Here is a 15,761-nt window from a genome sequence, read left to right as displayed (position 1 = left end):
AGTTGTTCTTATTCCCTCATAACTACGGTACATAATATGTATTAAATGTATTTAGTGTGAACAAAAAACATCCATAGCGAACCAGACATTTACCAGCAGATGTATAAAAGCCTCTCGATATATACGTCCTTCTATACTTATATATGTAAAGTACCAGCCATCCGGTAGACTTTCCAGCCCTTGATGTGGGAACATTTCTCGTTTTCTCATACACAATCATGGTTACGTAACATTTTAGTACAGCGCTTTCAGAAATTTTATTTTTATTTTATTGCGTGATTTACGTTGACTTCCATCCATAAAAATCAAAGAGAATATATCACAAGATGGTGGAGTGGTTCTTTTGCTCTGTACAACGCTTCAGTTAGCATGCAAACATACGAAAATGTATCAATGTCCGAAAATAAAAACACCAATTCTAACTTTAATTCAGGCAATTATTTTTTAAAAAAACGACATCTTTCAAGAAATGAATAAAAAATGAAAGCCTGTACGTAGTAATTACAAACGTTGTTAACAAAACATGGAGCAGAAACAATACGAATGTCACATGACTGATTACATTCAAACGGTGAACTGTGTTATATCTTCTGAGTTAATGAGGTGTCAGGTGAACTGAACGTTGAAATCACTCAGATCAGTGGTCGTTTTATGAGTAAGGTTTTTCATTTCCATCGGATCGGGACAATTTATTTAGCTTTTACCATGTCAAAAAACTAATGATTTGAAAGTGGAATTATAAAGAAAAGATGGACGTAAAGTTAAGGTCAGAGGGTAAGTTTGCTTGATGCAACGGTAAACTTGACAAAAATATCAACCAAACATCCATATAACAATGCAAGTCATCTAGTAATAATCAAATGGATGTAAGGCCAAAATAATGTAAAGGTCAGATTGATTCAAAGGTAAGGAAAGTGTGAAGGTCAAACCAATGTGAAGGTCAGATTGATGTAAAGGTCATGGTAGTGTGAAGGTCAAACAAGTGTGAAGGTCAGATTGATGTAAAGATCAGGAAAGTATGAAGGTCAAACCTATGCAAAGGTCAGATTGATGTAAAGAAAGTGTAAAGGTCAGCATAGTGTGGAGGCCAAACCTATTCGAAGGTCAGATTCATGCAAAGGTCATCATAGTGTCAAGGTCAAAGAAGTGTGAAGGTCATATTGATGTAAAGATCAGCATTGTGTGAAGGCCAAACCTATTCGAAGGTCAGATTCAAGCAAAGGTCAGCATAGTGTCAAGGTCAAAGAAGTGTCAAGGTCATATTGATGTAATGATCAGGATAGTGCAAAGGCCAAACCAATATGAATGTCAGATTGATGTGTAGTTCGGGATAATATCAAAGACTATAGTGAAAACCATACGGTCAAAAAGGTCATGCGGATATAAAGGTCATAAGGATGTGAAGGTCAGACTGACGTAAAGACAAGATTGATGTGAAAGCCACCCAGACTTAGAAATTGACGTATGTGAATTGCCGATATCTCATTTCAGAATACTGTCCTTTAATTCAATACACGTGTTTATAAAAGACCTCTGGGCGTTTTGATTTCCGTACAGATAAAACTAACAGTTGACTTCACAGGTAGAAATATGTGGCTATTAATACGATAGCATCAACATTGGTCTAGCGTCCACCTGTAGCGGTCAGCAGGGACTCGGCGTTGGTCTACTGCGGTCAGAGAGAAAAAGTCGCTGATGTATTCAAAATTCCAATCCTTTCTTTTTATAATCAACAAAACATCGAAGAAATGATTAAGATGACACTAGATTTAATGACGATTTATTCGTTCGTCTAAAAAAATGTGAAACAAAAGTAAAATTATTCAATCATGTTTAAATTAAACAACACGGATTTTGTTTAAATTTAAAACAATAATTATTTATGTTCACGAGACAGAAAAACGTGTGGACGACGTAGATGAGCCGTTGAGACAAACTCGTCCCGTAAGGTCATAACGTTAACGCTATCTATAATCCGTATATTGGACATGCCGGATCTCGATTTCTAGTTTTAATTAATTTATAATGCGTCCATTAGGACAGGGTCTCCGTCCATTGAAATGTGTCTTTATTTACTTAGCATACATTGGTAAGCCTTTTACAGGTCAGGGACGAAAATAGTCTTGTCTCCATTGGTGGACCGAGTCGGCAATTTTTTAAGCACTTGTTTGGAGTTTTTCATCCAATATTTTCCGTCGTGTAAACTTTCAGACAATTTGATTTAAATATAGCAGGGATAGGTAAACGGCTCTGTGTGACCTAAATATAGATATACTGAGGTGTACACCTGTGTAGGACATTGGTTGTATCGGTATGTTTACACGTCCCTGTCCGTCTCGACATATTACAGCGATAATGGGAAGTCGTAAGACAGCATAACAACCACAGAATTTAAACCGCCCATACCTTTTTCTCCTCTTTGCTAAATATAAACAGCATTTAAACCGCCCAGACCTTTTTCTATTAGTACAAGTCCCATGCATGATGCAGTACAGATTTTAAATCGATTATGGCTACATTTGTGCCAAATCACTGAGGGATATTACCAGCACGAACGCGTCCCTTTCCCTCCATACCCCCTCCATTGCATAGAGCATACATACCCTTCCCCCATCTACATAGAACACATACAGGCCCCTGCCATCTCCACATATAGCACACGCCCTTAGCCTCTCCACATAGAAGAGAGAGCAACCACCCCTACCCCCTCCCACATAGAGCACCCATTCCCCCTCCGCAAACAGCATACGCCCTGAACAGATAGCACACGCCCCCTCCCCTGCACATAAAGGACACATCCGCCCTTCACAAATGATGCAAGCACAAACTCAAGTTCCCCTTCCAAATACCCCCAACCCAACAAAATATAATTATCCTGAAAATCCTACCATTAAATTTCAATTAAAACTCTCGACCTTGAATATAATTCCAATGTGCAAATCAGCATCACCTCACACCTGTCATTCCCGGAAAGTTAATTGTCGCTGTATATAGTGTCATGATCACGGATGTCTCCTATTATCTGATTTCCCGGATCTACATGTCTGAACATTCCATCTGCATTTTTATAATACCATAGATATAGTAATTAACATATTCTAGAAAAAAGACGGGCTATTAAAAGATTATTTTTAAAAAAATCTAAAAATAGAAAACCAAGCCTACACAAGTTAAGATACTCGCAGTCAAAAAGATGGCGTATGCAAACTAGACTATATATGAAAACAGTAGATACTTACACTTTGTCAAATGACATCTCCTTGGGTCGGTGCTTGCTGTGCTTGGGAGATAGTGGACTAGGCGTTGGAGAGAATGGGTCCCCATCAACTACATCGCTAACCAGACTGTACTGCGGTACTTTCCTAACAAGTGGCTGTCTGTCAAATAAAACGTTGACTATATCTTAACACTTCATCAGACTTGAACATGCACGAATTCGCTTTAACTTAAACCTGAATAGAAGACACTATTATTTAAATTTCTTTAGAGTGAGATTGTTTCTTATCGGTAAATTTTAGTAGTAAAATAAGCTGTTACCAGGTGCTGTCTGGTAATATGTAATCCGGGTTTATGGAAACCGTCCTATGTTGCCCACCACCTTGTAATAAATTGTCAGTTTGTCACTCATGAGCCACAGCGACACTGACGTCACCGAACCGGAACCAGGTTCTCACCCGATATCACTTACCCTCGCCGGTATACAGGGGGCGTCTCGAAAACTTTAAACCTCCACTAAAGTAAACGTCACCTTTCAGAGTTGCTCCGCCATTTATATCTGATAGATGGGGGACGATAAACAGAAATATGTGAAGAGTCCATACTTGCCCTAACAACTTTGCTATTGTTGTATGAAAATGGAAGTCCGCACGGACATAACGACCCAGCTGTTGTATACGGGATATATAAGTATCATAATTACTACACTACATTTACACGTACGATATTTAGGGCTATCTAGTTTAGAATTTGTCACCTTAATATCGATTGACTCCTTGTATACTGGCATGTTCAGTTTGAACAACAGCCTAGCCGAGATTTGAGAGATGGTTCGCTCTTTTTAACATCACATTTATCAAAGCATTACCTTCAACGTGACGACAGGCGCCTACGTCACATCATGTAATTACGGTTTCATCCCCAAATCGTAAATAAACTATTTGTGGTCTCTCGTTTTTATTATGGACAGAGACGAGCCTCTTTTGTCTAGTTTGTGGTTTGGGCTATTTTCTGCCCATTCATAACTCACAATGCCTACGTTAACATTTGCGGATTTCATGCGTAACGCGAGCTTTCAGTCGACGATGTTTTGCATCTGAGTTGACTCTGATAAACGTAGACTCTTCGAGAACCAGCAAAACGTCTTCGACAGATCCTAAAATTCCCACACAAGTTGCCCAACATCACGCAGACGACCATGACAGCGTTACTGCATGAACTGATTTCTTTTCCAGAACGTGTTTTAATGAACAGATGTAGAACATATTTGAAAACATGTTTATCTTAAACACAAACAACGGCTGAAAACCAGGGTCATCTGAACTCTTTTACCAAAGGAAACGGATGTTTTGGAAAGTTTGCAAACACATTTTTCCCGAAGCCGTCAAATGAAATTTTGGACAAGGTGTCCCATACGTGTGTGATAAAGACGACTCGCCCAAATGTCGTTAAGTACTAAATAACTGACGTTTTGGACAAGATGGTTTTCAATTGAGACGACTTGACCAGATATCGCTATCATTTAAATATCTCAGGTTGGAGGTAACTTTCCTAGAACAAAAACAAAAACTAAGAGCAATAATAATTACAAAGCTACATTTGCTCTCCTGGTTTTGTGTACCTACCTTAAAGACCTGTGCCGACCGATAAAGTGTCTGAATTTATACGGACTTCCTTCTCCGTATCTGACTTGACTGTTATATGTAAGTGTATACGTAATCCTTGCTGATGTTAAACACACAATGTATGATACATGACGATCTCATACCAAATAAACACTTCCCTGTGAAAAAGGAAGTGCAGTCCGTCTGTTTTGCCAGAAATCAAGCCGGAGTTCTTGGTATATTCTGCGATTCATGTGTGTTCACTGTCGTTCATCGCCTGTTGTACACGCTCTATGTATCACAGGGTTCATATAAATACGAAGATCATTCGTCATCATCATTCATGTATTTAGTTAGAAAGATATTTATATTTAATATACCTATGAATATTTCATGTAACTCAATCAAGCACAAATTTTCATTTAACGCGTGAATGCGTAGACTTTTTTCTAGAAATTGGAAAATCGTGATTTGGTGTTTAACATTGATTTATGCCAAGGAAATCACGACCCTCCCACTACTGTTAGACATGAATAGAGTAGTGCTTGATTGATTTCACGTAATTACATTTAGATTTTCGTGAAATCTCACAATTAACTCTTTTTGTATTGCTAAGCTACCGCAATTGTAAAAGTATTTATTTACATTATGTCAACAGTTTAACTCACGTGACTAAATATTACACGTTAAATACCTTAACAAAGAGACTTGATTACCTATTTAATATTCCATTAACATAATTATGAATACCTTAATTAACCATCACAGAGTGTTTTCGCTATATTTGCATGACAAGGTTTACACTAATGGAGGGGACGGCTATGTGGACTGAAGATCTATTTTTACACGGAAGTCGAAAATCCTGATAATAGAGATCAGTTTATCTACTTAACGAATTACGCAGACTGGAATGTCTGCCCACTTCCCAAAATCTCAGGGCCAAGGGAGAGAACTCTAAAAGTCAGGCGATCAAACAAAAACGTGACTTCCGATATTTGCAATGTTTGTAACGTAATGTGTACACACACCCATCTGTTTCCGGCTATTACACTGTACGGATGTTTACATAAAATTCATTTCTACTTCAACCGCAAGACGTAAATTCCACCCGGACTTACATTATAATACAATACATTTTTGTATGTCACAACGATCACACCATTTTAGTACCACAGGGACCTGAGTAATGAACAGATAGGATGTCAATTTTACTGAATGTTTCTCCAGCCCACTAAAATGCCTAAAATGGTGTTATGGTGCCTTTCAGAATACAAGTGTATAAGTCTTAGTGTTTAAAGATTTTTTTCCATGTTTGGATAAATCATATTAAAATCTTTTTTTAAATGTTTCCTGATAGAATATCATTAGTGTAAACCGGTATTGCAGCCTCTTTTATAGGCTCGGATAGCTCAAATACACTCAGACTGTAAACAAATCTCCGGTCCCTGTGTTAAAGATATTTCAGGACAGACTTCCTGAGGGTACCGACTACCTGTGAAATGTATTTGTATGATCACTTAATGCTCAGGTATATGTCCACGGAGATTAATAATTCAGAATCAGACTAATATCAAATTAAGGTGTCGTCATTCGGAACCATTACTAACAGCAATTGAGGTTGCTATGCAATGCTGTTTGTTTGTTTGGTCCTACTCAAGCTATACATTTAGTTTGGTTCTGGTTTATTTTGTTTAACGTCCTATTAACAGCTGGGTACATTTAAGGACGCGTCTGGTTTTAGAGGTGGAGGAAAGCCGGAGTACCCGGAGAAAAACCACCGGCCTACGGTCAATACCAAGTGGGTTTCGAACCCGTAATCCAGAGGCGGAGGGCTAGTGATAAAGCGTCGGTACACCTTAACCACTCGGCCACCGCGACCCCTTATAAAAGTAACAAGTAGGTTTCGGCTATACAAATGTACGTGTACATCTTAAGCTGAGAAGATGTGTAACGCATGGGCTCAGACGCTTATATATCTCATTCAGGGTGAAATCAAATAAAGAAAGGATTTGATATTTAGCTATTTATATAATAGTTATATTAGATACGATACATATATTGAATATATTCAGTAATATCCGAACGCTGTGTATGGAAAATAAATGAATTAATTAAAATCCTAATAAGATCCTTTTAAATCCAACCGGGGAAAACATGTATCCACTTGAATTCAAATATATTATGCATTGACAACAGTACAAAGTAAACAAAGTTGTGTTTAGTCGATATCTATAATATGATAGCAAAATCATATTAGTCAGGAAAAATAAACATCCTGTCGGTGAGGTTGACAACACGTATTGAAACCATCGACCTGTACCCAGAGTTGTCGTTCTTTGTACGCATGATACATTCCTGTGTTGTGAAGTTTAAGTTTATCATGATGTTTTAATAATTTGCACGTAACCATATTTACCAAAATCTCGAATTATCAAAACGACTAGTGAACACACAGGGACTTCCAACAAATTTCTAAACCCCTGCCCACTACCATGTTTTTGGACTGTGGCTTAAGATTGATGTCAATTCCCTGAGAAAAACACCTTTCCAAAGCACAAAACAACGAATACATACACGAACTAAACTAGTCCGTTATATACAAACAAAGCAATACACAAAATGCTGTTGTGTCCGCTTCCAAAGGGACTTGGAACGAACTCCCAGTAACCGGTCCACACATATGTGTTATAGTATAATATATATATAATATATGATCCGTGGGTTGGAGCTTCGTGCGAAGTCCCTGTGTTGGCTTCGATACACCGGGAACAAGATATAAACAATAAGTACGTGAGAGTCCTCATCGTCGGAAACCCATGGAAACAAACGAAAACGAAGGAGCAGAGTCTCGTGCGTTTCCGACGTTGAGGTGTACCATGACTAAATATCCATGTAATACAAAAGGGTCTAACACGAGCATTATATATTCTATCTATTTAACAATTAAAGAGAGACATTAACATGTCTATTAACGATCCTTACCTGTAGTAACTGTTGACGGAAAACGTCTTAATTTATTACAAACATTACATGACGTGATCTATACATGACGTCACAATTATTGATGTCACAATGACGCGACAAAAATGCATGGCCATTGTACGTGTAAATCGTGATTTTAAATAGTGGCAATAAACAATGACAATTGGCCTCTGTTGAAAAATGAATTTAAAAATGTGACTTACTGTGGTTTCCATTCTTCCCAATACCAGGGAAAGGGGGGAATCCCCTGCATTCCGTATCTGTAAAACACAAGGATACTCAATTAAGGACAGATTGTTGTAAACAAAGTCATGCACGAACTAAAGAAAAAAGAATTGTGATCACTAATTTAAAAAAAAACCTGCACATGTTCCAATTATGAAAAGAGATATATAGTTTTCATTGATGGCTTCCCGACCCGATGTGAACGCAACAGGGAAAGAGAAAATGGAGCAACCAGGTCGGGACTCAAATCCGAGACCTTCGAATTCTGAACAGGGGCTCTTAAACTATAGAGCTACCTGACCATTGTCGGTCAGCCATTTCCTGTTCTCCCCCTCTTTCCTTGTCCCCACTTTGGATGATCTCGATGGAAACCGAGGTACCGGAAGAGAACCTGCCTGGTTAGGCAAGTTACCGACATTGTACATCTTCACTTCCAATATGGGAATCGAACTCCGGTCACCTCAAATGGTGACAGGCAAGTGCCATGTCCTCTACGTCACCCGACCACCCTTAACTAATTAGCATTGAGGTATAGCACGAACAATTAAATAAAATATAATTCATTCAGAAAAAAAATATAATAAATCAAATGATGTATCATTAAATCTATATACTTACTACAGTACATTGTATCGAATGAAAGCAAAACATAATTTTATAATGTCTATATATATATATACAATATTAATATACCATTTGTTATAACATCATTATAATAAAAGGTATTACAATAAGAATATTAATTATCTTAACACACTTACGCTGGCATTGTGTAGTAGATCCTAAGACGTAGATGTGTGTATGCTTTAAACATTAAAATATACCAGCCCACTGTTTATATACGGAGAGAAAATGGCCTGACAGAATAGTCACGCCTCAGTGAACCCGGATATTATATACTACAATACTACGGGCCCGTGAATTAAGAGTAACTTTGTATGAATGGCTAAAATGTATGTCAAGTGCGGGGGTGTGGAAAACGACTATTCTGGAATTCCCTTTTATCGGGGATGTGTATTGGGAATACTTCCCACGTGTCTATTCGAATTTCAGTAATGAAATAGACATTGTTTTGAATTAGAAAAGGAATTCAAAGAATTTCTCCTTAATTCCATTTAATTCATGTTATAATTGTACGACTGTACGACTCTATAGCGGGACATCGAGCCATTTTCTAGGAAGCGACATTCTAACAGGACACATGTGTCTCTATGGACATTTCATTCTATAGTGTACACGTGTGTCTCTATGGATATTTCATTCTCCAATGTACACGTGTGTCTCTATGGACATTTCATTCTCTAGTCTACACTTGTGTCTCTATGGACATTTCATTCTCTAGTGTACACTTGTGTCTCTATGGACATTTCATTATCTAATGTACACTTGTGTCTCTATGGACATTTCATTATCTAGTCTACACGTGTGTCTCTATAGACATTTCATTATCTAGTGTACACTTGTGTCTCTATGGACATTTCATTATCTAGTGTACACTTGTGTCTCTATGAACATTTCATTCTCTAGTGTACACGTGTGTCTCTATGGACATTTCATTCTATAGTGTACACTTGTGTCTCTAAGGACATTTCATTCTCTAGTGTACACGTGTGTCTCTATGGACATTTCATTCTCTCAATGTACACGTGTGTCTCTATGGACATTTCATTCTATAGTGTACACGTGTGTCTCTATGGACATTTCATTCTATAGTGTACATGTGCGTCTCTATGGTCATTTCATTCTATAGTCTACACGTGTGTCTCGATGGACATTTCATTCTCTAGTGTACACGTGTGTCTCTATGGACATTTCATTCTATAGTGTACACTTGTCTCTATGGACATTTCATTCTATAGTGTACACGTGTGTCTCTATGGACATTTCATTCTCTAGTCTACACTTGTGTCTCTATGGACATTTCATTATCTAGTGTACACTTGTGTCTCTATGGACATTTCATTCTATAGTGTACACTTGTGTCTCTATGGACATTTCATTCTCTAATGTACACTTGTGTCTCTATGGACATTTCATTCTCTAGTCTACACGTGTGTCTCTATGGACATTTCATTCTCTAGTCTACACTTGTGTCTCTATGGACATTTCATTCTATAGTCTACACTTGTGTCTCTATGGACATTTCATTATCTAATGTACACTTGTGTCTCTATGGACATTTCATTCTCTAGTGTGCACGTGTCTCTATGGACATTTCATTCTCTAGTGTGCACGTGTCTCTATGGACATTTCATTCTCTAATGTACACTTGTGTCTCTATGGACATTTCATTCTCCAATGTACACTTGTGGCTCTATGGACATATAAATCCCTAGTGCACACTTTTGTCTGTCGGGACATGATATTTTCTAATGTACGCCATTCAAGGAAACCTATGGGTGTCTTTCATGACATACGTTTTTTCTGATTACCTTGGGCAATAAATTATCAAATGATAACAAATTTTACATATCATATTTAGTTTTGAATTGCAGGTTATGTTCATTAAAACCATAATAACAGTATTATTTCATTTTTATTTTGAATATCGTTCCAAACATCACACTTCAAATATTGTATTGAAGAAGATGTACTAACACACGTATATTCGTGCTCGCTTACACCTGTGTATGTATATGAAGCACACCTGTCTATATTCTGCAATCACTGGCATGGCATTATTTCTACTCTAGGCTAATTACAATGCACTCTGGGATGTATTTAATTTTCGAGGGACAATAGACAACTGAACTGACACAATAGTAGCACGTTGTACTAGGTTTGGCCTTTAATTAAATTGAGTGATTGTTTCAAATTCCTTGTTTATTTGTTTATGTTATTCGTGTTGCTGTTCATTATTCCATTAAAATATCAATAACTAATTTGCAATTACATAACGATCGAATGTCCTTGTTTTACGATAGATTCAAGACACCGATTACATGTATGACGTCATTTCGTTAGATACTCGTCATTGTGACTCGTCTGGTCATTGGTCAACAGTAGATAGGATCAATTTAAGTTGTTATGGTGTCATTAAGATAAATATTCTGACGTCATCCTGATACATAAATACAAAGTCGTTCTGAAAAATAAACGTCATTATGACGTTAGCTCCGAAAACATCAACGTAATTATAATGTCATACTGTTAGACTTCATTTCAGCGTCATTTTTTATTGTGAAACTTTTGTCTGAAGTATCCGGCTCGGAATCAAAGGAACAAGAAACGTGTATTTCTATATTGGCTTGTCCATTGTTTTAACAGTTTGTAATGAGCTGACCGTCCGTTACGGAATCAGACCATATTCAGTGTTATTGTTGAATATTTAGATATCACCATATCCCAGAGTAGACTCCGTCATTTTTTAAATTTAATTTCGAAAGTTTTACTCTCTTTGAAGTTGGTATGCTCCCCATTGTTGCAGGTTGTTTTTTACTGTTTGTTTGTTTTTCGTTTTTTTTTTTTTTTATGTCAATGTTTTTGAATTGCATTGTGGTATAAAAAAAATGTTCGCAAACTGTTTGAAGCGGTAGCGGATTCTTCCGAAAAATTGCAAACATTTTTTTTTTCATACCCCTACGAAACTAAAAAAAAAAAACAATTGACATCAACGTTTATAATCATTTTTTTTAATCAAAACATGTTTTATGTACAATTGAACTGATCTAATACGCAACGTCAATGGCCGTATTGTGACGTTGCATTTTTCGCGCCATTTTAGGATTGTTTTTCATAAAGTATGAAAACAAATCTTAACCAATCAGAAAGCCGTATTCTGCGTACAAACAATGGAAAATCAATTATTAATCGGCGAAGGAAAACAAAACATGGGCCATAAACTTGAAGCATATCCCTACAAATCCGTATGATTTATTTGTTTACTGTATTTTTTCCAGTATATCATGTTACTTTTGTTTTCAAAAAATCTTAAAAGTTAACAGTTTTAACACGCGATTCAGAAAGGAACTGATGACAGGCACATCTCATGTTACCAGAATACTACACACTTATTTAGGTAGGGTCTACCTCCTATTGTCTCGTTCTCGATCGTCACCACTGAGCCAATACAATAAAAACTGCCTCTAGCTGTTTGTTTACTGGAGATTTCATAATCCAATGGTTAACAAAATTTTAGTAGGTGCCCACACCTCCCCTGACTTAACATTTTACCAACTATATCCTATTGATGTCCACACATAGTATTCAAGCTGTGGACCATTTACATATCACAACATCTCGCCCCCAACCCCCCTCCCCCACACATACAACACAATACAACCTCTTTAGGTGGACGTGATCCTACAAATGTAATTGCGTGTAAGCTAACTAATGCAGAAACAACATCAAATAATAAATATAAAATAAAATAAAATAAAAAAAGAAATTAACATGAAAATTTCATAGATAAGTACGATTAAATGTCTATTTAGAACACAGACACGTCCTTTCCGCAACTGAGTAGGCGGGGAAACGCAAGTATCATTGGATGATGATACATGTAGTAGTATATACAATAGGTATACCAGTATTTGATATTATGTAAAATTACGTAAAATGTTCAAAGGGGCATTTCTGCGTTCGGACATCAGAAACATGCACAATTTCTATTGATGAAATCTTTGTTCGAATGATGATTAAATGAGTGTCTGTGCCTACATGTAATAAAATTAACGCCAAAATGTACAGGGAATAGGCGTGTCATATACAAATACCGTATGTCTTTGCGGTAATTAGTGATACTTCGGGTCGAATTAAGAATTTTCAGGACTTAATACTTGAAGAACTTTGTTTTATCTTCAGAGTGAAACTGCCTTATTAATGTAAAGATTATAACTTTTACTATTTGGAAAAAATACATATTTTTCAGTGAGTCTAATATTGACAGCCCTTTTAATAGATTAAATTATCTATAATTCCGACTATCAATTTATGAGTAAGTTCAATGTGTTCTATAAAAAGGCGATTATTTGTAAGAATCCCTGGGCGTGCCAGTTTGTATCGTTGATTATAATTCCATTCCAGCGAGTCATTATATTAAACACTGATGTATGAACTATTGGCTGGCGCCAGTTCGGAACCGATTTCAATTCTAGATAATCCCGATTTACCGGATATAACAGTATAATATAATGGGATAACTGAATCTCTTGATGTTACTCGTACAAAACCCGGTTATCACTCACTTTTTTCTTCTGCTGAACACCAAAATTAGTTATCGCTCACTCTTTCCTGCTTAGAACACAAAAACTTGTTATCGTTTATTTTTTCCTGCCTTTGTGGAACTAAAAAAGTTATCGCTCACTTTTTCCTACTTAAGAGTACTAAAATCAATTATCGCTCACACTCTTGTTTCAGAATACCAAAAATAATTTATCGTTACTTTTTCCTGTCGCGTTTACACGTGCCCGAGTATTTCAATTCTGAAATGGACAACGGGATTCGAATATACATCCACAGGAAAAATACAGTTTAAATAATTCAAACGACGGGTCGTTGACCACATCATCAATCAATGGCGGTGTAGATCGCCCGATAGAGAGATGATATTGATTATTAAGTAGATACTCAGGCGGAGGACATATCTATCTATCTTGTGACGTATGCGATGACAGAAGATGGCTGACAAAGTGGTCACACAGTGAACAAGACAGACAAACAAATGTGTTGACTTACTTGTTCCCGTTCATGGTCGGTTTAGACACGGCTATATCCCGGGAATGACCTTATACACGACTCCAGTGTAGGATTAACTAAGTCATATTAATATTTATATACAAGTGGAAGTTCTCTAGTTTAGGATTAGCCAAGTCATTTTAATATTTGTATATATACCCTGTAGGTTCAGATGTGGCCAGCTTAGCATTGCGTAAAGAACACTAACCTACACACATTAGATATCGAATTATGTAAATGTTTATTGAGTGAAATGTTGACTTTTAATATCACAATAAACATTCGATGTGGATAGTTATACGATGTCCTATGACATTTTCGCAACGAAATTGTCATTAAAGACACCGAGACAATCACTCATATCTTTATATGACTGTCCCCGAAATGTTCCAAATGAAATCACTCCTGACGGGGTGGATGCTTTATACAATTACACTGAAAACGTTCTACAGTATATGGAATACTCTCTTTATGTAGATCAAATTGCCTGCCATAGTTTTCCTACCCTCCGCTTGGCTTCGCTTAAAAAGCCGAAAAAGACCATTGTTGTCGACAGGCCACCAAACACAATTAGTCAATCGAAATAAAAATATTCCTGAGCCCAGCCAACCGGAAAGAATTAATTTGATTAATTTAATTGTCCCTTTGGGTAGCTTTCACATGATTACATGTACCGCCGAAAAATTCGAAAATCATCATTTCCACCTAATAATGAGGACATAACGTTTTCACCAAAACAGTATTCCTTTGGCTGAAGGCGATTATAACTCCCTAGTGTCCATACAGTAGTGTTCGACGGCCAGAGGTGAAGCAAGACACTTTTTAATTATTGATCTATTTATTTATTTATTCATTTATTCTTATTTATTTTTTTATTCTTAGTTATTATTTATTTATCTATTTATTTTGTCAATTATTAGTCTAATTCAATACCAACACACCTTGTACTATCAGATCATGGCACTGACAAATTTTTCAATTTATTATTTTAAAAATGCTAATCGTAGATAACAGTTTGTGTGGTTGAGACGAAGAAAGAAATATGAAAAAAACACTTGTAACTTTAATTCTTCTGTCTACCAAATGATAAGCAGAAGAAAAAAAAATGAAAATGCGAGTTACAAACGATATAAGTTACAACTAAATAATGCATGTACACCCGATATACTATATTTTCGAAAGTAGTACAAAGGTATGAAATAGATAAATATCTAAATATATACTTACATATCTTCGTTCATGTTATCTTCGGTCATAAGAATTGCACGTATTGAGGAATTTGTGACCTATCTATGTTAAATCCAGAAAGAGAAATGTCAAACCAGTTCGACCGCAATGTGTTTATTTTACGGGGAGACAACAAAAGGGAGAGAACCATTGTCAAGTCTGTGTGAGAGAGTTTTATCGGCTGGAGACAATGGTCGCTGATTTACACAAACATTTGACCACCTGTGATGTTAGGATAATGACCGAGTCACTCCGGTCAGACGTGTTATGCCATTGTGTCTTTAGGCTGAAATTCACTGTATAGTGTAACACTTATATAAGGGCCTTATAAATGGTCCCCGAATGGCTGTTGTTGTCTACATAATTCTAAAACTAATTCGACATAATTCAAAGTCGACATAAAACCACCTACCTAACGTAAACACGATACAAAGCTAAATATAGCTGAGGAGTTTTATTTATATGTTCATCATGGATGATTTACTTTGTACACAGATTGGAAACCCGAATGGCCAGGAAACGTGACCGGAGGAGGTCATGGCCGTACGTAACTGTGAAAAGTTTGAGTAAACATGGCGAAACAGAGTCCCCATTATCTGCGGATGTCACATGACCTTCGTTGTATGGCAGCCTTCAGCAACCAGCTTCTGTGGGTACCCAAGTCAAAAATGACTTCAGCTATTGAATATACCCGGTATGTATATAGGTACCCGTGTCAAATGATCCCAGATATTGGATAGCCTCGGAAACTGTGGATACCATTGTCATGTGATCTCAGTTATTGGATAGCCCCGGAATATGTCCGTACTCATGTCATGTGATATCAGCTAT

General features: G+C 36.8%; 1 protein-coding gene across 6 annotated transcripts in view; it reads right to left on the bottom strand.

Moving 5' to 3' along the window:
* Nucleotides 1–15,761, bottom strand: part of LOC117342021 (cytosolic phospholipase A2-like) — a 53,126-nt gene that overhangs the window by 21,280 nt on the left and 16,085 nt on the right. For 2 of the 6 annotated variants that reach the window (XM_033903968.1, XM_033903970.1), the window contains exons 2-3: nt 8,006–8,062; nt 3,240–3,377 (exon numbers count right to left, since the gene is read on the bottom strand). In XM_033903968.1, coding sequence (XP_033759859.1) covers nt 3,240–3,377; nt 8,006–8,062 — 195 coding nt within the window. Of the gene's footprint in view, nt 1–3,239; nt 3,378–3,537; nt 3,667–4,841; nt 4,954–8,005; nt 8,063–8,788; nt 8,860–14,930; nt 14,960–15,761 lie in introns of those variants that run through there. The other 4 variants (XM_033903969.1, XM_033903967.1, XM_033903972.1 and 1 more) reach the window with 4 other exon arrangements.

Source organism: Pecten maximus, chromosome 14 (assembly GCF_902652985.1).
Source record: "Pecten maximus chromosome 14, xPecMax1.1, whole genome shotgun sequence".
In the NCBI taxonomy this organism is placed as follows: Eukaryota; Metazoa; Mollusca; class Bivalvia; order Pectinida; family Pectinidae; genus Pecten; species Pecten maximus.
This window is presented reverse-complemented; position numbering and strand designations above follow the sequence as displayed.